Here is a 25,975-nt window from a genome sequence, read left to right as displayed (position 1 = left end):
TTTCAATATGGCTCTTTATACTAACTCTTAAACACTGCGTTTATGGCTAAAACAGTACAACTAAATAGAGTAGAGAGACTATGTCATGTTATTTTAATAACTATTTCAACATGAAAGAATAAAACACAATGAAGAGCACATGCTTGTTTGGTGCTAGCAACATAACAATTTGCAGTCTTAAAGAGGAAATAAAATACATAAGTTGAACCAGATGTTGAAATGGTTCCGGATTATCATCTAAAGGCAAATACTTCAGAAAATATGTAGAAAGGTAACCACGCATTTGCTACAGGGAGTCCTCTATGCAAGGGTCTTTACATTGCACTTTACTTGATGGCTCAGAATAAAAGTGTGATCTGTTCCCAATCAAAAAAAAAAAAGACATACAGATGGCCAAAAAGCACATGAAAAGATGCTCAACAATTATTAGAGGAAGGCAAATCAAAATTACAGTGAGGTATCACCTCACACCAGTCAGAATGGCTATCATCAGAAAGTCTACAAATAATAAATGCTGGAGAGGGTGTAGGAATGTAAATTGGTGCAGCCACTGTGGAAAACAGTATGGAGGTTCCTTTAAAAACTAAAAACAGAGTTACCATATGATCCAGCAATCCCACTCCTGGGCATATATCTGGAGAAAACCATGATTTGAAAAGATACACGCACCCCAATGCTCATTGCAGCGCTGTTAACAATAGCCAAGACATGGAAGCAACCTAAATGTCCATCGACAGATGAATGGATAACAAAGATGTGGTACATATATAAAATGGAATATTACTCAGCCATAAAAAAGCATGAAATAATGCCATTTGCAGCAACATGGATGGACCTAGAGATTATCATACTAAGTGAAGCCAGGCAGAGAAAGACAAATGTTATATGATATCACTTATATGTGGAATCTAAAAGATAGTACAAATGAACTCATTTACAAAACAGAAGCAGACTCAGAAACACAGAGAACAAACTCATGGGTACCAAAGGGGGGCAGGCGGGTGCATAAATTGGGAGTATGGGATTAACAGATGCACGCTGCTATACATAAAATAGATAAACAACAAGGTCCTACTGCATAGCACAGGGAACTATATTGAATATCTTGTAAGAAATTATAATGGAAAAGAATAGAAAAAATATACACATATGTATGTGTAACCAAATCACTTTGTCGTACACCTGAAACTAACACAATATTGTAAATCAACCATACTTCAATGAAAAAATAATAATCTCTCTTCAAATCTAAAAACAAAACAAAACAGGTTTAGTGGAAGTAAGTATGAAAGAGCAGCAATGGTAGGAGGCTGTGGTCAGAGCAGAGTATTGGCTCTCACAGGTGGTGTAGATGATATCCAAGGAGTTTGTGGCTAAAGGGGGGTGAAGGTAAAGGTCATTGTTTGGAGTTGTGGTCAAGGAATTGTGAGGAGGTTATGGTTGCTTATCCACATGATGCCTAATTATCTCTCAACATGAGGACCAGGAAATGAGGTGGAGAGGAAGACTCAGTTGCAAAGCCCCCAGTGGATGCAGGAGAGTAACTGGGAAGCTGGTCACACAGCCCCACACCGGGCTTTCCCAGGACTCCCCACCCCTCTTTCTCCCAGTTCTTGCTAGCTCACACCTACCCCCACTCCAACCTACTTTTCCTTCCAAACTCAGAAATCAGGGGGAAAAAAGCAAAGAAAAATGTCCTACTGTTTCCCAGCAGCACCTCACATACATGCCTTGGGTGCCTACTAAGCACCCAAGCCATGTAAATAATACAAAGAGGCTAAAACACTCTTCCTGTCCCAACACCTTGCAATACAGGTGAACAGATAAAAACATGGGTACAAACACTACCTACTGATGTCACTGAAGCAGTGTGACATTAAATATTTATGTATACGACACTCCTCCACAAATAGCAAAGGTGAAAGAAAAGACAGTCAACAGATAACTTTTGTTTATCTCGGTGTCATTTCTTACTCTACCATGTCTCCCTCCCACGTGCCCACACATGGAAGCAATGCTCTTAGCTGCTTGACAGGATGGTAGCTCCCTTGGGTTGCTTACCAAGCCCCCATTTTCATTCGGATCAGAGCTATCTTTTTTTTTATAACATCTTTAGTGGAGTATAATTGCTTTACAATGGTGTGTTAGTTTCTGCTTTACAACAAAGTGACTCAGTTATACATGTACATATGTTCCCATATCTCTTCCCTTTACCCCCTCACTTGAATCTGGCTTCTCCTTCTGTATGTACAACATCTGATAAGGGTTGGCGTGCCTAGAGTTTTAACATTTGAGGTAAAGGAAACTTTATGCAGATTCTGGCTTGTTATGGATTTTCTCTGACAGTAGAGAGATTCAAACTCTAGCCAATACCTGCCAGTCTAAGAACAGAGACAGAGCCACTTAAAAGAATCTGGCTTGCTGTAACTTTAAATGTAATTCATGGGGCTTCCCTGGCGGCGCAGTGGTTGAGAATCCGCCTGCCTATGCAGGGAACACGGGTTCTTGCCCCGGTCCGGGAAGATCCCACATGCCGCGGAGCGGCTGGGCCCGTGAGCCATGGCCGCTGAGCCTGCGCATCCGGATCCTGTGCTCCACAGTGGGAGAGGCCACAACAGGGAGAGGCCCGCGTACCACCAAAAAAAAAAAAAAAATGTAATTCATGTTACTTTTTTCTATGACATCATATTATTTTTCAAAAATCTTTAACCATTTTATTAACTTTGAAGAAGGAATAAGAATAGCTCCTCTAGAAATTAGACACACTGAAGCCCTAATCCATTCACAGAGCTTCTACACAGACGAAGACGTTTACATCAAATGGACAAAAAATAGTACAGAAGACCTATACACAGAAAGATTGATAAAAATTCATCTCTAGAAAGCAGGTCAGATGGACTCAAAGACCTCACTGAATGTAGGAGAATCACTGGGAAGCCACGTAAAGCCTTCTGCTGGGGCATAAAGGTGGGAACCACTCCATGTAGTCAAGAAAACACTCGTTTTCCTCCTGATCTAAATGCTTGCCTCCAGTCTGGGGTCACAGAAAGGTCCTGATCATTTGAACTGGTTGTCGATCAAGGTTCCCTTCATTTTCGCTTTCTTGGCTTCCAGTTCAGCCTGGAAAGGAAGAAAAGTATATGTCCTGACACATGACATAAAATTCTGATTTTCCTACCTTATTCTAACTGCCCCAACACTATCCCCTCATGCTCATTTAGTATACAAACTAGAACCGTGTTTCTAAAATTGTGAGGAAACTCTAGCAAGTGCTTTCCAACCTTTCTGATGTTATGACACACATTGAAGATGATAATATCTGTATGGTAAAATGGGGTAAACACACAGGGCTGTGGTCTATCAGTGTAGGGAATCCCACAGCTCCAGGACTCCTGAAGGACTGGAGGAATCAATATCATGACATATCAGTGTCCTATTTGTGGCAGAACAGGAGGAAGAACACTGTTCTAGAACAGTGCTACTTAAAGTTGTGCGGTCCATGAAGATACACACAAAAATTGAGAGTAAGCATTTAGAAACTTTTATAGAAATTTGACAGAGGAATAATAAAGTAAAATAATCTCATAAGAAGAATTCAGGCAAATTCACTTTTATTGCATTTTATAAATTACAAATCTACTCTTGACAAATTTTAAAACAAGAAGCAAGCACTGGTCCTGCACCTCAGAAAATCTGAGAAGCACTGCTCTAGATCACTATGGCAAGGTGAAGCAGCTCTCAAGACCCACTGCCTCTGTCACCAAGAAGTCCTCTACAGTCAGTAGAATAGACTGGTATACTTTTCGATGAGGCACCAATGCTGGGATGTCTGATTTGAAAGAAATATCATATGTAACTTATTATCGGGAAAACAGAAACATAGGCACCATCACATATAGACGTGTGTGCTCAACAGAGAGCCCAGGAATAGTGCAGATAGTGGTGGTGGAAGCAGTGCTTTAAGAAGCAGCGACCAGCCCCAGTCCTGGTGCCCCAATGTAGCCCCACTGTATGCCTCATACCCTGGGAGAGCGCCCATGAGCCCCGATCTTGAACTCCTGACCTTGGACCACACGTAGCAGATTAACTTATCATTCTCGTTAGGGTTGGCTAACAAGAACTAACATCTGGGGCCTGGATCCTGTGGTCACTATCCCAGAGTAGGGTATGTACTGACAGCCACGGCCCACGGTTAGACCCCTGGCGGCCAGCCGCACCATAACCCCGGACAGGCTTCGGAAAGGATCTCCCTGCCTGCCGGAGGGCCTTTCAGACCAAGGAACGCAAACAGTCCAGACCGGCGCCTGCCATCCGCTGCCCCCGCCACTCACCAGCTCCTGCAGCCGCCTCTTGCTCATGCCTTTGCGCTCCAGCTGCTTTTCAATCACCTTGGCATTCTGCGCATACGAGTCAGCGACTTCTCTCTGCGGGGAGAAAGAAGCACCCTTAGGCCAGCGGTCTCACCAAAGAGGAGCAACAGAGACCCCGGGAGAAGTTTATACTCCTCGAATTATGAAATTATTACTGACATGGCAAGACTCTGCTCCCTTTCAACTCCTCAGCTTTTCCATAATCTGGGAGAGTCAGGTTTCAATGGAAACCACGTTTAAATAACAGATAACATCTCTCTGTAAACATCATTATACTGAAATACCATAAAGGTAATTGCTGCTCTTGCTAGGGACAGACTCCCACAGCAACAGAGCGGCACTGGAAGGGACTTGAAATTGCTGGGCCCAGCAGTTTTTCAACTGAAGAGGGATGAGGAGGGATTTGCCCCCTAAGGCATCTCAAAAAACAGTATGAAAAAAATGACTGACCTAGTCCAACTCCCTGCTCCTTATCTTACAGAGATATCCCTGAGATCCAGGGACACAGGAACCAGCCCGGTATCACAGCGTTTCATAGTAGCAGAGCAAGATCTACAAGCGAAGTTTCTAGTTATTGTACTACTCAGCGCTCTGGTTTGAGAGTCCCCTCTCCCCGCCCCGCATCCAAATCCCCCTGAGGGCAGAAGCACTTACAGCCTCAATCTCCTCTTCCTCTTCATCAATAGTAGACACAGTGACAGAGCTGAACTTGCCCATGTCTTTAGTCCGTTTCGTCATCATCACCTGGAGTTGCAGGAAGAGGAATCAGTCTAGGTCACCTCAAGAGGCTCTGTGAGTCGTGTGTGTGTGAGTGTGTATGTGTGAGTGGGTGTGTTGTGTGCAAGTGTACAAGCCTGGTTCCTCGGGGCAGGGGACCTCCTTGGGACAGGCTGGCCTATCTAAAAGTGCCCATCTTTTATTTTTTTTAAATTAAATTAAATTTAATTAATTTATTTTTGGCTGTGTTGGGTCTTCGTTTCTGTGCGTGGGCTTTCTCTAGTTGCGGCGAGCGGGGGCCACTCTTCATTGTGGTGCGCGGGCCTCTCACTATTGCGGCCTCTCCCGTTGCGGAGCACAGGTTCTGGACGCGCAGGCTCAGCGGCCATGGCTCACGGGCCCAGCCGCTCTGCGGCATGTGTGATCTTCCCGGACCGGGGCACGAACCCGCGTCCCCTGCATTGGCAGGCAGATTCTCAACCACTGCGCCACCATGGAAGCCCCTAAAAGTGTCCATCTTTTAACTTGCATTATATTTTTATAGTATCTGCCATCAAGGGTTTTTAAAAGTATATTTAAAGACTAGCCTTATTCATTCAATTTTTAATTGTTCACACTGGAAAAACAAGAAATTTCAAAGGAAGTAAATGTGAATAAAAACCATACAATTTCTAACTTTACTCATAGAGCAGATGTAGGAAAGAAAAGAGAACACATAATAGATGTTACAATTTTGTAGAATCTGCTTATACACAAAAATGGCATTCTCTTAATAAAGAGACCACCCATAAAGGGCAGTTTCTCATGCACCATAATCTTATGTAAAATTCTAGGGCTAAATCTGTAGCTATATTAACCCATCTGTCTCCTTCACTGATAATTACCTTCTTAGGAGGCTCTTGTTTCTGAGTATATATGTTCGTCTTCCCAAAACCCTGGCCAAACTTCACTACTGCTCCATCCACAATGAAGGTCACAGGAGCATTCTTCGGTTGGGACTGGTAGAAGAGTGGCAGCCCGCACCTGCAAAAAGCAGAGTGAATCTCACAGAGGCCTCAGAATCCAAATCCCCAAAACGGTGCTTCACAAAGCGTGCTTACACTCGGAATATTTCTGTTTGTGGCATAAACTGATGATTAGCTCTTCCCAGTGTTCCCCAAAACTACTTGATAAGAATCACTGACGGTTGGGCTTCTCTGGCGGCGCAGTGGTTAAGAATCCACCTGCCAATGCAGGGGACACGGGTTTGAACCCTGGTCCGGAAAGATCCCACATGCCGCGGAGCAACTAAGCCCGTGCGCCACAACTACTGTGCCTGTGCTCTAGAGCCCACGAGCCACAACTACTGAGCCCACGTGCTACAACTGCTGAAGCCCACGTGCTTAGACCCCGTGCTCCACAACAAGAGAAGCCACTGCAATGAGAAGCCCGCGGTGCACCACAACGAAGAGTAGCCCCCGCTCGCCACAACTAGAGAAAGCCCGCGTGCAGCAACAAACACACAATGCAGCCAAAAATAAGTCAGAAGGAGAAAAACAAATACCGTATGCTAACACAAATATATGGAATCTAAAAAAAAAAATGTCATGAAGAGCCTAGGGGTAGGAAGGGAATAAAACACAGACCTACTAGAGCATGGCCTTGAGGATATGGGGAGGGGGAAGGGTAAGCTGTGACAAAGCGAGAGAGTGGCATGGACATATATACACTACCAAACGTAAGATAGATAGCTAGTGGGAAGCAGCCGCATAGCACAGGGAGGTCAGCTCAGTGCTTTGTGACCACCTAGAGGGGTGGGAGGGAGGGAGACGCAAGAGGGAAGAGATATGGGAACATATGTATAACTGATTCACTTTGTTGTAAAGCAGAAACTAACACACCACTGTAAAGCAATTATACTCCAATAAAGATGTTTAAAAAAATAAATAAATAAAACGATGGGGGGAAATCAGAACATCACACACTGTCCCTAAAAAAAAAAATAATAGAGAATCACTGAATCACTGATGTTGCTTGTTAAAATTGCTGATCATCAGATTCTGAGGGCCCTCCCCCAGAGGATCCTGATTCATCAACTCTGGGGGGGTGAGGCCCAGGAATCCGTCTTAGCATCCCAAGTGATTCTTATAATTAGAGAAGTTTGGGAAACGCTGGCTCTTGCTACTGATTGCTTTCCAGTTAAAACTACTGCCATTATTCCCAGAAGTCTGGGTAACTAGTTTGGGGATACTGTCTAGTTCTGTTTTTGCAGTGTCAAGAAGGAGCATAGGGCTTCCCTGGTGGTGCAGTGGTTAAGAATCCACCTGCCAATACAGGGGACACAGGTTCGAGCCCTGGGCCAGGACAATCCCACATGCCGCGGAGCAACTAAGCCCGTGCGCCACAACTACTGAGCCTACTCTCTAGGGCCCGCAAGCCTCAACTACTGAAGCCCACACACCTAGAGCCCGTGCTCTGCAACAAGAGAAGCCACCGCGATGAGAAGCCCGTGCACTGCAATGAAGAGTAGCCCCCACTCACCGCAACTAGAGAAAGCCCACACGCAGCAACAAAGACCCAACTCAGCCAAAAATAAAAATTAATTAATGAATTATATTTTTTTAAAAAAAGAAGGAGCATAAAGGCTCCACTGCAGTGGTCCGCCAACTAAGCTCTGTAGCAATCGTCATACTTTCTTTGGTTGGTCATTTCTTTTTTTAAAAAATTAATTTATTTATTTTTGGTGGGTTTGAGTCTTCGTTGCTGCACACAGGCTTTCTCTAGTTGCAGCGAGTGGGGGTTACTCTTCGTTGCAGTGTGAGGGCTTCTCATTGCAGTGGCTTCTCTTGTTGCAGAGCATGGGCTCTAGGTGCACAGGCTTCAGTAGTTGTGGCATGCGGGCTCAGTAGTTGTGGCGCACAGGCTTAGTTGTTCTGCGGCATGTGGGATCTTCCCGGACCAGGGCTTGAATCTTTGTCCCCTGCACTGGCAGGAGGATTCTTAACCACTGCGCCACCAGGGAAATCCTGGTTGGTCACTTCTATTATACTTCTTCAGCTAAGTGAAGTAGACCCATACCCATAAGATACGATTAAAGTAGTCTAACAAATCTAATGTGGCTGTAAACTAAAATGCCTTCTTAGCCATTTCCCTGCTTTAATTCTAGTCTGAGTCTTTGGAGAGCCAAGATTGAACTGTAATTCATCAACAAGATTAAACTTATTATACTTTAATATTCTCACTGTTAACAACCTAAAGCTGGAAATCATCTGTATCTTTAAATAATAGTCTCTAAAGGTCTTGGGTCTATAGTCCTATAACAGACTTTATAAATAAGTTTGGATTAAATTACACTATGTTGGGATTTCCCTGGTGGCACAGTGGTTAAGACTCTGCACTCCTAATGCAGGGGACCCAGGTTCAATCCCTGATCACGGAACCAGATCCCACAGGCAGGCTGCAACTAAGAGTTTGCATGGCACAACTAAGGAGTCCGCGTGCCACAACTAAGGAGCCTGCCTGCCACAACTAAGACCTGGTGCAACCAAAATAAATAAAAAATAAATATTAAAAAAAATTACACTATGTTACATTTACCATATGACCCAACAATTCCACTCCAAGAGAAAACACATGTTCCCACAAGATTTATACTAGAATGTTCATAGCAGCTTTATTTATAATAGCCAAAGCCATTAACAACTCAAATGCCCTTCAACAGGTCAATGGGTAAACAAACTGTGGTGCAATGATTACTACTCAGCGATAAAGAGGAGCAAATTACTGATACACATAACAGCTCAGATGAATCCCCAAAGCATCATGCTACATGAAAGAAACCAGATGTAGGAGATACATATTGTAGGTAATAGAACACATACTGTAGAATTTACATCACATTTTAGAAAAGGTAAAACCACGGTAACAGAAGGCAGATCAGTGCTGGCGACGGGAGGGGTGAGGAAGGAGACTGCAAAGAAGCACTGGAAACGTCTATGTCACAGGAGTGGTGATGTTACATGGTTCTATGCTTTTGTCAACACTCATCAGACTGTACACTTAGGAAAGGCAAATTTTATTATATATAAGTTACACCTCAGTGAAAAAATAATGCTACGTTTAAAAACCCATTTTTGTGGCCAGCTGGTCAGAGACATAACTTGGTCAGTTGCATCTCTTTAAGAAGCATATTGGCATTTGCATAATTGAAGTTTGAAGGCAGGTAAGATTATAGGGATAAAGATATAACAGATAATTGTCTCCAAATGTTTCTTTTCCTAACACATCATTGCCTCTACTTGCTTATGCTTGGAGAAACCCACACTGTTAATACTTACTTTGCACATTTCTTCCTGTACTGTCGTTCAATGCCTTCAGGCCTGCACAGAAAATGGAAGTTAAAAAAAAAAAGATACGAACAAATCTCATAAGCTACCAACCTCACTAGCTCATTTCTTCAAATGCTGAAAGGGCTTTTCAAAAGTTATCCTTTCATAGCTCAGCTGCTTATTTACACATGTATTCATTTTAAAGCATTCCTTCCTTCTAGAAACACTTACTGAGCCCCTAAAATGGGGCAGGCACCTCCCTGACAGAGGAGGAGGCGCGGCAGTAGCTGTGGTCACAGCAGCAGTTGGGGTCACAGTAACAGAGACAACAATAACAAGAGTGGCGATCACTGGTATAGCTTTTATTATGTACCAGGGGCTGTTATGAACTGTATGTGTACTAGCTCATTTGATCCTTACAACAACCCTGTGAGGTAGGCCATGTTATCATTCCCATTTTACAGTTGAGGGCACCTTCTTCTTGGATCGACCCCTTGATCATTATGTAGTGTCTTTCCTTGTCTCTTGTAACATTCTTTATTTTAAAGTCTATTTTATCTGATATGAGTATAGCTACTCCTGCTTTCTTTTGATTTCCATTTGCATGGAATATCTTTTTCCATCCCCTCACTTTCAGTCTCTATGTGTCCCTAGGTCTGAAGTGGGTCTCTTGTAGACAGCATATAGATGGGTCTTGTTTTTGTATCCTTTCTGCAAGCCTGTGTCTTTTGGTTGGAGCATTTAATCCATTCACGTTTAAGGTGATTATCAATATGTATGTTCCTATGACCATTTTCTTAAGTGTTTCGGGTTTGTTTTTGTAGGTCCTTTTCTTCTCTTGTGTTTCCCACTTAGAGAAGTTCTTTTAGCATTTGTTGTAGAGCCAGTTTGGTGGTGCTAAATTCTCGTAGCTTTTGCTTGTCTGTAAAGCTTTTGATTTCTCCATCGAATCTGAATGAGTTCCTTGCCGGGTAGAGTAATCTTGGTTGTAGGTTCTTCCCTTTCATCACTTTAAATATATCATGCTACTCCCTTCTGGCTTGTAGAGTTTCTGCTGAGAAATCAGCTGTTAACCTTATGGGAGTTCCCTTGTATGATATTTGTCGTTTTTCCCTTGCTGCTTTCAATAATTTTTCTTTGTCTTTAATTTTTGCCAATTTGATTACTATGTGTCTCGGCGTGTTTCTCCTTGGGTTTATCCTGTATGGGACTCTCTGCACTTCCTGGACTTGGGTGGCTATTTCCTTTCCCATGTTAGGGAAGTTTTTGACTATAATCTCTTCAAATATTTTCTCGGGTCCTTTCTCTCTCTCTTCTCCTTCTGGGACCCCTATAATGTGAATGTTGTTGCGTTTAATGTTGTCCCAGAGGTCTCTTAGGCTGTCTTCACTCCTTTTCATTCTTTTTTCTTTATTCTGTTCCGCAGCAGTGAATTCCACCATTCTGTCTTCCAGGTCACTTATCCGTTCTTCTGCCTCAGTTATTCTGCTATTGATTCCTTCTAGAGTATTTTTCATTTCAGTTACTGTATTGTTCATCTCTGTTTGTTTGTTCTTTAATTCTTCCAGATCTCTGTTAAACATTTCTTTCATCTTCTTAATCTTTGCCTCCATTCTTTTTCCAAGGTCCTGGATCATCTTCACTATCATTTTTCTGAATTCTCTTTCTGGAATATTGCCTATGTCCATTTCATTTCGTTGTTTTCCTAGGGTTTTATCTTGTTCCTTCATCTGGTACATAGCCCTCTGCCTTTTCATCTTATCTATCTTTCTGTCACACTTTAAAATCTTGCTTAAAAAATATATGTGATCCTTCCCCATCTATTGATAAAGCGTTGTTTCATTCTCTTTAAGGGCTGCATTCCATCCATTTGTATGAATGAACCAAAATGTCTTTTACCTGCTGGATAAACTCGTAGAGTGTATCCACTTTAAATTCTGATAGATACAGCCAAATCACTCTCTAGAGAAGTTGAAGCAATTTATACCCCCACCACCCCTGTGAGACTTCCTGTTTCCTTACAGTCTCACCGACACAGTATGTTATTAAAATGTATTATTGCCAATCTGGCACGTGAAAAATGTGATCTCATAATTTTAAAGAGTGAAGTCAGGCACCTTTTCATATGTTGAAGAGGCATTTGTATTTTCTTTTCTGTGAATTGTCAGTTCATATTTTTTGTGTATTGAATTGTCTTTTTATTTTATATTATGGAGACTTGCAAACGTTAAGGGGCCTTGCAAATATTTCTTCCCCAGTTTGACAGTTGTCTTTGACTTTTTCCCCCCGTGGAAATTTGAGATTTCTGTGTGGTCAAATCAATCGTGTGTATGATAGTTAGGCCTTCTCCACTCTAAATTCATATCTAAAATAAAAATTCTGATCGCTTATTCTAGAACCTTCTTCCATTACCATCTCACTCTAAATCATCCTCTAAATAGAGGCAAGAGTGGCTTCCCAAGACAGCTAGAATAAAATGCAAACTCCTTACCATGGCCTTCTAGGCACTGACTGAGCAGAGAATGGGGCCCAGCCTCATCTCCTACATTCCCTCCCCACCTCACTGTGCACTCTCCACACCAGCCTTCTTTTGTTCTTGGAACAAACAAGTGCTTTCCCACCTTTGAACTTTCACACACACTCTTCTCTCTGCACGGAATGCTCTTCTCACCACTTTGCCAAGCCTGTCGCATTCTCATCTTTTTTGGTCTCAGTTCAACTATCACCTAGACATAGAGGCCTTCCCTGAACACCTTTTCAAAGAGGTTTTCATGTGATTCTGTATGAACCCTTTGTTTCATTCATATGACTTTCCATAATCATAATTACTTTACTTTTCTGGCATCCCACTAGACTGCAAGGTCCATGAGATCAGAGGTCAGCAGAGACCATGCCTGTCTCACACTCTATCCCCAGAGCTAAGCACAGTACTGCAATAAATATTGACTAAATGAATTCTTATAAGAATTTAAGTTTAGTGAGGAAAACTATAACCATGGAGGTAAGTTCTTAAATGGAGGAATGTATATGGTGTAATGGGAACACTGAGGTGGGAGCACCAAGTCTGTCTGAGGCAGTCATGGAAGGCTTCGTGTGGAGGTGATGTTTAAGTCAACAGTCCTAATAGAAAACGGTATTTCAGGCAGAGGGAGAACTATGTGCAAAAGGCAAAACAGTACAGCATATTCACAGAATTACAAATAGTCTAATGTTCTTGGGACCTAAAAAAATCAAGGGAGTACTACTGATAGTACAGACATAAAAAAGATTCTAAGATTATACTATGAACAACTATATACCAACAAACTAGATAACCTAGATGAAAAGGACAAATTCCTAGAATGACAGAATGACACAAACTACCAAAACTCACTGGAAAAGAAATAGAAAATGTGAAAAGACTATAACAAGTATAAAGAGATTGAATTAGTAATCAAAAAACTTTGCACAATGAAAAGTCCAGGACCAGTTGCTTCGCTGGGGAATTCTACCAAAAGTTCAAAGAATAATTAATACCAATGCTTCACAAACTTCAGAAGAGGAAGAAACACTTCCCAACTCATCTTAAGAGGCCAGTATTACCTCAATACCAGACAAAGACATCACAAGAACAACAAAAACAACACACTAGAGATCAATATTGTTTAAAATATACAGACAAAAATCCTCAAAACAAACAAACAAAAAACTACAGGGGCTTCCCTGGTGGCACAGTGGTTGACAGTCTGCCTGCTGATGCAGGGGACACGGGTTCGTGCCCCGGTCCGGGAAGATCCCACGTGCCGCGGAGCGGCTGGGCCCGTGAGCCATGGCCGCCGAGCCTGCGCGTCCGGAGCCTGTGCTCCACAACGGGAGAGGCCACAACAGTGAGAGTCCCGTGTAACGAAAAAAAAAAAAAAAAAAGAAAGGAAAAAAAAAGAATCCACCTGCCAATGCAGAGGACACGGGTTCGAGCCCTGGTCCAGGAAGATCCCACATGCTGCAGAGCAACTAAGCCCACGAGCCACATCTACTGAGCCCACGTGCCACAACTACTGAGGCCGCATGCCTACAGCCTGTGCTCCGCAACAAGAGAAGCCACCGCAATGAGAAGCCCGCGCACCGCAACGAAGAGTAGCCCCCACTTGACGCAACTAGAGAAAGCCCGCACGCAGCAACGAAGACCCAACGCAGCCAAAAATAAAATAAATAAATAAAATTTTTAAAAAATACAGGCAAAACCGAATCAAGCAACATATAACGAAGGTTTACACCATATGGCCAAGTGGAATTTATCCCAGGAATGCAAGATTGGTGCAACACACACACAAAAAAATCAATCAATGCGATACACTATAATAATAGAATAAAAGAGAAACACACGATAATCTTAACAGATGCATAAAAAGCATCTGACAAAATTCAAAGCCCCTTCAATATACTAGAAATAGAAGGGAACCTCCTCTACCTTATAAGGGGCATCTATGAAAAATTCACATCTACTAAGCCACATAAACTAACATCATATTTAATGATGAAAAACTGAAACCTTTCCCTCTAAGATCAGGAAGAAGACAAGGATATCCACTCTCAACACTTCTATTCAACACTGTACTGGAAGTTCTAGCCAGGGCAATTAGGCAAGAAAAAGAAATAAAAAGCATCCAGATTGGAAGGGAAAAAGTAAAACCATCTCTATTTGCAGATGATATAATCTTATATATAGAAACCCTAAAACATACACACACACACACACACACACACACACACACACACACACACTTTTAGGACTAATAAACAAGTTTAGCAAAGCTGCAGGATATAAAATCAATATTCACAAATTAATGGTAGTCCTATACACTAGAAATGAACAATCCAAAAACGAAGTTAAGAAAACAAGTCCAGTTACAATAGCATCAAAAAGAATAAAATACTTAGGAATAAATTTAACAAAGGAAGTGCATAACTTGTGCACTGAAAACTACAAAACATCGCTGAAAGAAATTAAAGACCTAAGTAAATGGAATGACACTTCATGTTCATGGATTGAAGACTTAATATTGTTGATATGGCAATACTTTCCAAATGAATCTACAACTTCAACACAAGCCCTATCAAAATCCCAGCTGGCTTTTTTGCAGAAATTGACAAGCTGACCCTAAAATTCACATGGAATTGTAAGGAATCCAGAATAGACAAAACAGTCTTGAAGAAGAACAAAGTTGGTGGACTCGTACATAATTTCAAAACTTAATACAAAGCCACAGTAATCAAGACAGGGTGGTACTGGCATAAGGACAGACATATAGATCAATGGAACAGAACTGAGAGTCCACAATAAACCCATACATATATGGTAAATTTATTTTCAGTGGTGCCAAGACCATTCAATAGGGGAAAGAATAGTCTTTCAATAAATAGTACCAGGATAACTGGATATCCACACACAAAAGGATTACTTTAGATCCCTACCTCACACTATGTACAAAAATTAACTCAAAATGGGGAGTTCCCTGGTGGTCCAGTGGTTAGGACTCTGCACTTTTCCACTGCAGGGGGCCCAGGTTTGATCCCTGGTCAGGGAACTAAGATCCCATAAGCTGTGTGGCATGGCCAAAAAATAAATAAATAAAAAATTTAAAAATTAACTCAAAATGGATGAATGACTTAAAGGTAAGAACTGGGACTTCCCTGGTGGTCCAATGGTTAAGACTCTGCGCTTCCAGTGCAGGGGGTGTGGGTTCAATCCCTGGTTGGGGAACTAAGATCCCATATACCAAGGTGCAGCAAAAAAAAAAAAAAAAAAAAGGTAACAATCAAACCTATAAAACTGTTAGAATACATAAGTATAAATCTTCAAGACCTTAGATCAGGCAACGGTTTTAAAACTATGACACCTACAGCACAAGCAATCAAAGAAAAAATAGGTAAATGGGACAATTAAAATGAATAACTTTTGTGCTTCCAGGAATACCATCAAGAAAGTGAAAAGGCAACCCACAGAATGGGAAAAAAATATTTGTAAATCATATACCCGATAAGGGACTAGTATCCATAATAAAAAATTCTTACAACAATATACTCCATTTAAAAAATGGACAAAGAATTTTTTTAAAATTTATTTATTTTATTTATTTATTTTTGGCTGTGTTGGGTCTTTGTAGCTGTGCGTGGGCTTTCTCTAGTTGCGGCAAGGGGGGCCTACTCTTCATTGTGGTGCACGGGCTTCTCATTGCAGTGGCTTCCCCTGTTGCGGAGCATGGGCTCTAGGCGAGCGGGCTTCAGTAGTTGTGGCACATGGGCTCAGTAGTTGTGGCTTGCGGGCTCTAGAGCGCAGACTCAGTAGCCATGGCACACAGCCTTATCCGCGGCATGTGGTATCTTCCCGGACCAGGGCTCAAACCCGTGTCCCCTGCATTGGCAGGCAGGTTCTTAACCACTGAGCCACCAGGGAAGCCCAAAAATGGACAAAGAATTTATTATTTATTTATTTATTTATTTTTTTTTGTGGTACGCGGGCCTCTCACTGCTGTGGCCTCTCCCATTGCAGAGCACAGGCTCCGGACGTGCAGGCTCAGCGGCCATGGCTCACAGGCCCAGCCGCTCCGCGGCACGTGGGATCCTCCCGGACTGGGGCACGAACCCGCGTTCCCCGCATCGGCAGGTGGACTCTCAACCTCTACACCACCAGGGACGCCCTGAACAAAGAATTTGACTAGACATTTCTCCAAAGAAGATATATAAATGACCAATAAGGACATGAAAAGCTCAACATCATTAGCCATCAGGGAAATGCAATCAAAACCACAATGACACCATCTCATACACACTAGAATAGCTATATCAAAAAGGCAGACAATAACAATTATTGGCAAGGATGTGGAGAAACAGGAACCCTCATATACTACTGGCAAGAATGTAAAATGGTGCAACTGCTTTTGAAACCACTCTACCAGGTCCTCAAAAGGTTAAACACAGAGTTACCATATGATCCAGCAACTCATACATATCCACCCATGAGAACCAAAAGCATGTTCACACAAAAACTTGCACACAAATGTTTACAGCAGCATTAGCCATAATACTTTTAAAAGTTAGTTTAAAAAAACAACAACACAGGACTTCCCTGGTGGCGCAGTCGTTAAGAATTCACCTGCCGATGCAGGGGACACGGGTTCGAGCCCTGGTCCAGGAAGATCCACATGCCACGGAGCAACTAAGCCCGTGTGTCACAACTACTGAGCCCATGAGCCACAACTACTGAAGCCCGTGCACCTAGAGCCCGTGCTCTGCAACAAGAGAAGCCACTGCAATGAGAAGCACGCACACCGCAATGAACAGTAGCCCCTACTGGATGCAACTAGAGGAAGGCCACGCGCAGCAACGAAGACCCAATGCAGCACCCCCCAAAAGAATGATTTATTGAGTCATTCTACACATGGATGAATCTTAAAAATATACTAAATGAAAGATGCCAGACACAAAAAGCTACAGGGACTTCCCCGGCAGTCCAGTGGTTGGGACTCCATGCTTCCACTGCAGAGGGCATGGGTTCAATCCCTGGTCGGGGAACTAAGATCCCGCAAGCCGCACGGCACAGCCAAAAAAGAAAAAAAGTTCATCTTCTTGAGATATTGAGACTCTAATACAAATAAGACAAGGGTTTTAAGTGGTACAATTATAAAGAAGTGATTAATATGAGCTAGATATTTGGACTTTATGGACCTTTATTTTCTTTCTTGTCCTTAATCTCTAGTAATATGTGACATAGGAAAGGCCAAAGACAAAATAAAACATTCTCCCTGGTTGTGGTAGCAGCATCTAAGATGGTCCCAATGATTCTCGATCCCTGGTATTGACATAATAATGTCAATCATCCTTGTATAATGCCCTCCCACAATGAACACAGCTGACTTGTGACACCAATAAGACAATGAAGAAATGATGGTGTGTAACTTCTGAGTCTTGGTCATAAAAGACATTATAGCTTCCAACTCACTCTCTCTTGGATTACTCACACTGTGGGAAGCCAGCTGCCATGTCACGAGGATACTCAAGCAGCCCTATGGAAGATCCTTGTTCTAAAGAACGAATGCTTCTTCCCAACAGTTAGCACTCAGCTGCCAACCATGTGAGTGAACCACCTTGGAAGTGGAACCTCCAGCCCTAATTAAGACTTCAAATGACTGTACCCATGGTCGACCTTTTAACCACAGCCTCATGAGAGACCATCCAGCTAAGCTGTTCTTAAATTCCTGACCCACAGAAACTATGAGACAATCAATGTTTACTGTTCAAAATAACAAACAACAACAACAAAAAACCATAGGAATACCAGGAGACGAGGATGAACAGGTAGGCTAGGGCTAGATCATACAGAGCCTTCAGACTTGGATTTTATCCTGCTAGCCAGGATTTTTTAAATTGCGCTCCACAATGATCCCTAAATGAAATCGGATAGGAGAAAGGGGAGAAGTCCTTAATGGGTTGGGCTCAACTCTTCCCCAATCAGAGAAGCTTCTTGCTTATTTATACTTCTGGTAAAAATTTCATTTGAAGACAGAATTCATTGTTTAAAAACGTTTGAAAGGCACTGCTGTAGGTGATGAAGAGTCACTGAAAGAGTTGAAGCAGGAAACTGACATAACGTGCATGTGAGATCGTCCAGGCAGTAGACGATAGACTGGAGGAGAGCGGGGGTGGGGGGAGGTAAGAGGACACTTCGATAGCCCAAGCAAGTGATGTTAGGTACCAGAATGATGGCAGTGTGGCAGGGCTGAACAGGAGGAGGCAGCCATAAGACAGACTAGAAGGTAGAATCGACAGTACAAGGTGAGTGACTGGATGTGTGCAGGGGATGGTGGGGGGCAGGGATGGATGAGACAAAGGACTGGCTCCCAGATTTCTGCCCTGGGCCTCTGCATGAATGGCGATGTCATCGTAGGAGAAGGAGAAAGAAGGAATTGTGTTTAGCTGACACCTTCAGAGACCTGACTGCAGTGGCTTCAACACAAGAGTTTCTGCTCACGTAAAATAAGTGTAGAGGAAGGCGGTTCCTGGTAACGGTTGAGACCCAAGGATAGCATGGCAAAAACTCTGCAATCCTTGTGGCCTTCCCTTTCCAGTCCCAGGATGGGTGCTGGTGCTCCAATTATCACGCCCGTTTTCCAAAAAGCAGGAAGGAATGAGAAGCGTAAAAAGGACTTTCCTTGGAAGCCCCACCCACCAACTTCTACTTCCGTCTATTTTACTTGGCAAAAGCTAAGTCACATTCAGAATCTTAGGGGGTTTTTGGAGTGGGGAGAAGCTGGAATATGTACCCTATCTTTACAGGCACTGGTATATAGGCAGGTAAAACAGAAGAGTGTTGGAGTGGCACTGAGTGAACCAATCTGTGGGATTTTCCACGTTAGAGAAATGAGTTTGGCTTTAGTCATGCTGTATCTGAGGTAGAACATCAGGTGAAGAGGTAGAACAGGTAGTTAGATATACAGTTTGGGGCACAAGAGACAAACGGAGGCAGATCTAGATTTTGTGAGTCATCAGCATATAAGCGTAACTGATGTCATGAGAGGTGGTGAGAATGGCCAAGGAGAGTATATATAGAGAGAGGGGATAAAATCAAGGTCAGAACCCTGGGGAATGCCAACATTTAAGGGGCAGGAAGAAGAATCCAGAAGACTGAGAAAGCCAAAGAAGTAGAAGGAGAATCACAAGAGTAGCTTCACAGAAGTCAAGGAAGGAGATAGCATCAAGGGAGGCATGGTCAACAAAGATCCAGATAGAAAAGCACCCACTGGATGGGCAACTGGGGAAGCAATGGATGAGGGAAGGAAGGTACCAGGGAACAACAGAGTCAAAGGAGAGGTACTTTATTTTTATTTTTTAATTTTTAGTTATTTATTTATTTTTTTGCGGTACGCGGGCCTCTCACTGTTGTGGCCTCTCCCGTTGTGGAGCACAGGCTCCGGACGCGCAGGCTCGGCGGCCATGGCTCACGGGCCCAGCCGCTCCGCGGCACGTGGGATCTTCCCGGACCGGGGCACGAACCCGCTTCCCCTGCATCGGCAGGTGGAATCTCGACCACTGCGCCACCAGGGAAGCCCGAGAGGTACTTTAGAATGGAAGACTTGGAGGTGGAAAGTGACAGGCTCCAGGGCATGCATTACGCAGACTGCCATATTTTCAGTAACTGGGGCTCCCACACTCATCTGGCTAACGAATAGGAGGGGTAAGATCAGACTGAAATTTCACCCCTGATAAGAAAGGAGAATGCTAAAGTGGGCCCTTGGAAAGACTGTTCATGATTAGAGCAGGAACTATGTCAACCAAGGGGGAAGTCTACCATGCCGTGTTGGTAAACTCTGAGAACTCTGTGGCCCAAGAGAGTCACTTGGCCAGAGGCCACTGGCCTGTGCAATACCCGGCATTAAGGCTGGGCCCAAAGCTGGCTCACTTCCAGGATCAGGCTGACTGGATTCCAGGGTTGCCACTTCAGTCTAGGGCCTCCCACTTTTCTGGCCTACAGGTGACAGCAACTGCCTTATAGTGCCATAGGAGCCTGTGGCCTAGTTGTGTTGTTAGATTACTTTCTGTATTTACTAATATATATATACATTTAATACATATTATCTAGAACTGTTATATATAGTTATGATACATGTAATAAATATTTTAGCAATCCTAAAGACAGTCAGTTGAGAATTTCCAAACTCAGAAACCTAAATAAAGGTTAATAGAGGGAGAAAAAGCACAAGAGAATGGATTAGCTTTAGATGGGGCATGTTATTTATAAACCTTCCTATATACCACAATGGAGGACTTCCCCAATGTTACCTGGAGGGCCTGCCTTTGTGAATTTCATATGTTTTATAATCTGTGTCCCCACTTGTATCCTGTATATAAGCAATTTTCTCTTCAATTACATAATTCTAGAAGCCCAGTTGTCACAGTGGTGCCTGATTTGGTACTGAATGTCGCCTAGCAATAGTTTCTAACTGTTTTCATTAGTGTGGGCTGATAACAGTTTGGTTTCTTAAATAAACATAACTAGATGTCAGCCTGTAGCTTCTTCCGGTTCAACACTAGAATATAAGCTCTGTACGGGCAAGGTTCTTTGCTTGTTTACTGGTTGTACTGGTTTGGATAGTGTCCCTTAAAAAGTTATGTCCTAAAAAAAAAAAAAAAAAAAGTTATGTCCTTCCAGGAACCTCAGAGTGTGACCTTATTTGAAAAGAGGGTCATTGCAGATATAATTAGTTAAGATGAGGTCACAGAGATGAGCAGAATGTTCCCTTAATTTAATATAACTGGTGTCCTTATAAGAAGAGAAGAAACACAGAGACAGAAACACAGGGAAAAAGCCATACAATGATGCAGACAGAGACTAGAGTGACGCATCTACAAGTCAAGAAATGTCAAGGACTGCCGGCAAACACCAGAAGCTAGGAAGGGGCAAGGAAGGCTCCTCCCCTAGAACCTTCAGAGAGAGCATGGCCCTACCGACACAGTAATCTCAGATTCCAGCCTCTAGAACTGTGAGACAATTCATTTCTGTTGTTTTAAGCCACCTAGTTTACGGTACTTTGTTATAGCAGCCCTAACAAACGAATATACTAGTATATCCCAGACTTTTAGGACAGTACCTGGCACACAGCAGGAGCTCAATGAATGAAATATTTGCTGAATGAATGAATGGACTTAGAGCAGGATGACCTCTCTGTGGCATTTGGCACCTGTTGATGGCCACCCCCTTCCCTCACGTCTTGAAATTCTCTCCTCTCCTGTTTTCCACATCACCAGGTTCTCCTGGTTATGTTCCAATTATTTTGTCTGCTTTTCAAACATCAATGTTTCCCAGGATTATGTCTTCAATCCTCTCTTCTTGCTCCACACACTTTCCATGTAATTGTACCCCTTCCCAGGTTTCAATTCCCCATATACACCAAGGACTCCCAAATCTAAAACAGATCTAACCATGTCACTCCTCTACTTAAAAAAAGAAGATGGCCATTGCCTAAAGATAAAGTCCAAACTTCTCTACTTTAGCATTCTATTCTGTCCTCACCCCAGGAGGCATGAACCCCTTCCTGTAAAGTAACTTAGGCTCTAGCCACAAGGGACTACTTAAATTTCCCAGGCACACCATATTTGATGCTTTTAATGCCTCCAGCGTCCCTCCACTTGGAATGCTCCTCCATCTACTTGGTGAAATCCTAGTTCAAGGCCAAACACAAATGCCACCATCTTCTGGTGTCTTTCTTGACCACCGTTCAGGCAAGATGATTTGCTGCCGTCTGTTTCCTCATAGGTTTCTGTCCACCACACCAGTATTTTATCATATCACAATAGGTAATCTGTTCCCTCACTGAGCCATGAGCTCTTTAATGGTAAGGACCAGTGCCTTATTTATCTTTGCAGATCCAGTCCCTAGCTCAGTGCCCGGCACCTGGTGTGCTGGAGATTACAGGTTGAATGAACTCATTCTACTTGCAAAAAACTCCAAATTACAGCTATCAAATGGCAACAGAATCACACCTCAGCACCACTTCAACAAAGCACAATAAAGATATGGCTGCATTAACAGAAGTTAGAGACCCACCACAAATGTCAAAGTATTGGGCCCCAAATGGATGACCTGTTCCACGCTAGATGGGGTATTTATACTCCTCAGAACTAGACCCCAAGACAACCAGGAAATCGTAGACAGAGAACATCAACCTCTTACCTCCGAAGATACATAGTCTCCTCGTCTTCTGTGTTACAAAACTTGTGGGCGTGTTTGGCAGCATCGATCACACGGGACCGATCCCGGGGCCTCATGGGCAATTTCTCCAACTGACAGTCTGACGGAATGGAGAAAGATTTGGTCACGAGAGCCACTGAAAAATACCCTGAGGCAATCAGAAGCTTTCAGTGGGGCCCTTAGCACTGTAATTTTTACTATAATTATCACGCTTATTGAAGCCTATTATTGAATGTTCCAACTAAAAATGACTTGGTGTCAGGAGACCTGGATTTTAGCCCCAGCTCCGGCTAATCACTTCCTCTCTAGGGCTCTTTCTCCTTACTTGATTATATTATCTCAAAAGTCCTTCCCAGCACTGCAATTCAAGTTTTCTAGGAGTATTGCTGATCCTGGTACACTTGGCTTGTGCTATAATGCATTAGAATGAGAAGAGACGATCAAGCATCCTGGAATGCCTATGAGGAAGGCATTCATTGGAAAAGTTGGATAAGTGCTTTGGAAAGGAGAGAGTGGGTAGGCGGTATGCTATTATATATATGGTATGTGAATGACCCAACCCAGTTAGAGGCGTTCTAATCCAAAAACAATGAAAACATACAGGAAATAAATTAGGTAGAGTTATAAAGCAGACGGAAAATTGATACAATGCAAATTAAGTACCTAACGGATGACAGAGAAGTCAAGTGATCAGAGTGATTGGAGATTCATGGAGGAGGTGGAGAGGGGAGTTAGCATAAGGCAGTTTGCACATCAGCTCGTGACTTCTCAACGACCTGCCGGAGTAGACATTTACTATTCCTAGCTTAAAGGTAAGGGAATTGTGGATTAGGAAGGCTAAGAGATCGGCCACGCATTTAATAGGAAGCAGAACAAGAATTCAGACCCATCTCTAAGTGATCAAAAGGGAATTCATTTACTCAGTAAAGACGGGAGGGCCTTCTATGTACCAGACACAGTTGGAACACTGTGCTGAGGATTCAGCAAAGATCCGAGCAGACAAAGACCCTGACCTGATGAAGTGTACGGGCCAGCAGAGGAGGCAGAAATTTTCAAATTAATAATTATATAACATGATCTTGGATAAATGATAAGTGCTAATAAAAAAAGTTAGACAGGATATTAAGAGGATGCACAGTGATCCAGATAGTGATAAATGCTACCCAGAAAAATCAGGCACGGTAAGAGGACAAAGAGTGACAGGGGTGCTATTTTAGATAAGGTAGTCATGGAAGGGTTCTCCAAGGAAGTGACATTCCAGCAGAGACCTGAATGAAGTAAGGGGGCATGGAGGGGAAAGGGTTTGAGGCAGAAGAAATACCGATCCCAAAGGCCCTGTGGGCAGGAACATTTTGACATGACAGAGAAAAATCAAAAAGCCCGCTGTAGCTGGAGTGCAGTGAGCAAGGGGAAGAGTGTTAGGAGATGAAATCTGAGAGGTAGCTGGAGGTCTGATCACACAGGGTCTCGTTATGGACTTCGGTCTTATTCTTGGCTTTACAGGAAAACACTGGTTTGGAACAGGACTCTGGGGACAAAGAGTGGTGAGCAAGAGACTACTGTGGCAATCCAGGTGAGGGATGGTGGTGGCTTGGAGAAATGGAGGTGGTAAAAAGTAGATTCTAGATAGATTTTCAAGGAAGCCCCTGCAGAATTTGTTGATGGACTGGATGGAGAAGTCAAGAATGATTCTGAGATACTCTGTTAAGAGTGGTACCACTGACTGTGATAAGGAAGTCTGAGAGGAACAGTGGAGAGCAGAAAGTAGGAGATCATGAAGTTAATTTTGAACATGGTCTCCCTCTCTCTTTTTTTTTTAAGTTTTAAAAACTTTATTTAAGTATAGTTGATTTACAATGTTGTGAGAACACGGTCTCTTTAAGAGGTCCACTAGACATCCAAATGGAGACGCTGAGTAGGCAGTTGGAGTTTGAGAAGAGGTGCAGGTTAAAGAGGAACATTTGGGAGTCATCAGCATACAGATGGTATTTAAAGGTTGGGAATGGTTGAGATCGCCTAAGGAATGAGTACAGATTGAGAACAGATGAGAGGACTGAGCCGTAGGGCCGTGCAATGCCTAAAAGTCTGATACAGAAAAAGGAGCCAGACACTGAGAAGGGGGAAAATCAAGGTAGGAGAAAAATCAGTAAAGTGTGGAGTCTTGGATGCAAATGAAGGGTTTCTAGAAGGATGGAGTGATCATCTGTCAAATGCCACTGAGAGGGGATTTAAATGAGCACTGATAATTGACCACTGGAATTGGTAACACGTTCGTTAGTAACTTTGGCAAATATGATTTGGACGGTGAGGGGAGAAGGAAAGCCTGCTTGAAGTGAGGGCAAGAAGGAATGGGAAGTGAGGATGCAGAGACATCCCATATCGGTAATTCTTTTAGAAGTTTCGCTATAAAAGAAGCAAAGAAATGAGGTTATAGCTGGAGGAGAATGTAGGATCAATGCGGGTAGGAGGTTATTTTCATGTAACATCAGAGCTGTTACAATATCCTTGTATCTGACAGAAAGGTTACAAAGTTTCTAATCGCAGAGTGGGAGGAGAGTGAGTATATTTTTTATGCAAGAGGAATTTAGTTTTGAGAAAGGTCTGGATACAGAATCACAAGGTTAAACAGAAAACCGTAAAGCTGCCCTGGAGTGGGGCGGGATGGGTACGGAGGATTTTGATGGAGAGGGCAATCCTCTCATAGGACTCGGCTGCCAGATCACAGCCAGAGGAAATGCGCCCTCGAGAACCCGAAGTTTCGCTCCTTGCAGACTACTCACCCAGCACCAGGACCATCTGGCCGCATAAACAGTAGTAGACGTGAAGGGGCTTCTCGCCGTCGTCATACTCCTCCCGGTCCCGGGTGTCGGAGCAGACTACGGACCGGGAAACGACTTTAGGCATAGCTCAGAGCAGCAGTCGTAAAAGAGAAAGACAAAAGTAAGAGTCGCGCAGGAATGACGTCACTCATGTGTCGCGGCTCTCCCCTACCTAGGCTGGTCACGCGTCCGTAGTAGTCCTGTAAGCTTCCCGGCCGTACCATTAGGCTAAGATGCATCGGGACACCCTGAGTCTCCCATAACCTGACCTAAGTTCTCTGGGACTGCTTTACTTGGGACACTCTTAATAATTTAAATTATTCATTTATATTTCTATACGTGTATACGTATGTATATGCATATATACATATATATAACTAGATATAAGAAAGAACTGGGCTTCCCTGGTGGCGTAGTGGTTGAGAATCCGCCTGCCGATGCAGGGGATACGGGTTCGTGCCCCGGTCTGGGAGGATCCCCCATGCCGCGGAGCTGCTGCGCTCGTGAGCCATGGCCGCTGAGCCCGCGCGTCCGGAGCCTGTGCTCCGCAACGGGAGAGGCCACGACAGTGAGAGGCCCGCGTACCACACACACACACACACACACACAAAAGAAAGAACTATTTACACTTTATATGCATGATACAGATTTTAGGTGTGCCTCTAAATATGATTTTGATTGGCTGTATTCAGGATGAGTACCTAATGAAGTAGAGGAATGTTAAAAATTGAGATCTAATTCACATAACATAATTCACCCTTTTTTTTTTTTCTGCGGTACGCGGGCCTCTCACTGTCGTGGCCTCTCCCATTGCGGAGCACAGGCTCCGGACGCGCAGGCTCAGCGACCATGGCTCACGGGCCCAGCCGCTCCGCGGCATGTGGGATCCTCCCGGGCCGGGGCACGAACCCGTGTTCCCTGCATCGGCAGGCAGACTCTCAACCACTGCGCCACCAGGAAAGCCCCACCCTTTTAAAAAATTAATTTATTTTTTGATTGTGTTGGGTTTTCGTTGCTACACACAGGCTTTCTTTAGCA

General features: G+C 43.3%; 1 protein-coding gene and 1 non-coding gene across 4 annotated transcripts; one reads left to right on the top strand and one right to left on the bottom strand.

Moving 5' to 3' along the window:
• STEEP1 (STING1 ER exit protein 1) lies at window positions 1-25,091 on the bottom strand. Of its 3 annotated transcripts, XM_059049695.2 has the most exons (7): window positions 24,899-25,091; window positions 22,101-22,218; window positions 9,404-9,445; window positions 5,972-6,110; window positions 5,025-5,114; window positions 4,332-4,424; window positions 1-3,120 (listed from the first exon to the last, which is right to left on the bottom strand). In XM_059049695.2, the coding sequence occupies exons 1-7, from the start codon at window positions 25,020-25,022 to the stop codon at window positions 3,058-3,060; spliced, it is 669 nt and encodes a 222-aa protein (XP_058905678.1). In that variant the 5' UTR covers window positions 25,023-25,091; the 3' UTR covers window positions 1-3,057. The 3 variants fall into 3 exon arrangements, with proteins under 3 accessions (XP_058905678.1, XP_058905679.1, XP_066879376.1); XM_059049696.2 differs by lacking the exon at window positions 9,404-9,445 and having other exon boundaries at window positions 24,899-25,080; XM_067023275.1 differs by lacking the exons at window positions 1-3,120; window positions 4,332-4,424 and adding an exon at window positions 4,827-4,922 and having other exon boundaries at window positions 24,899-25,080.
• TRNAK-UUU (transfer RNA lysine (anticodon UUU)) lies at window positions 14,884-14,958 on the top strand. Its single transcript has one exon. It is a non-coding gene; the product is annotated as a tRNA-Lys (tRNA).
• Window positions 25,092-25,975: the final 884 nt, after the last annotated feature.

The sequence above is a fragment of the Kogia breviceps genome, chromosome X, assembly GCF_026419965.1.
Source record: "Kogia breviceps isolate mKogBre1 chromosome X, mKogBre1 haplotype 1, whole genome shotgun sequence".
Classification (NCBI taxonomy): Eukaryota; Metazoa; Chordata; class Mammalia; order Artiodactyla; family Physeteridae; genus Kogia; species Kogia breviceps.
Note: the sequence above shows the minus strand (reverse complement) of the source record. Positions and strands in the feature narration are given on the sequence as shown.

Excerpts from the sequence above, each read along its gene's own strand:
- STEEP1 (XM_059049695.2), bottom strand. The coding sequence starts at position 25,022 with ATGCCTAAAGTCGTTTCCCGGTCCGTAGTCTGCTCCGACACCCGGGAC. Across the intron at positions 22,219-24,898 it reads CCAGATGGTCCTGGTGCTGG|ACTGTCAGTTGGAGAAATTG; the intron begins GTGAGTAGTCTG and ends CCATTCCGTCAG. Across the intron at positions 3,121-4,331 it reads AGAGGCGGCTGCAGGAGCTG|GCTGAACTGGAAGCCAAGAA; the intron begins GTGAGTGGCGGG and ends CTTCCTTTCCAG.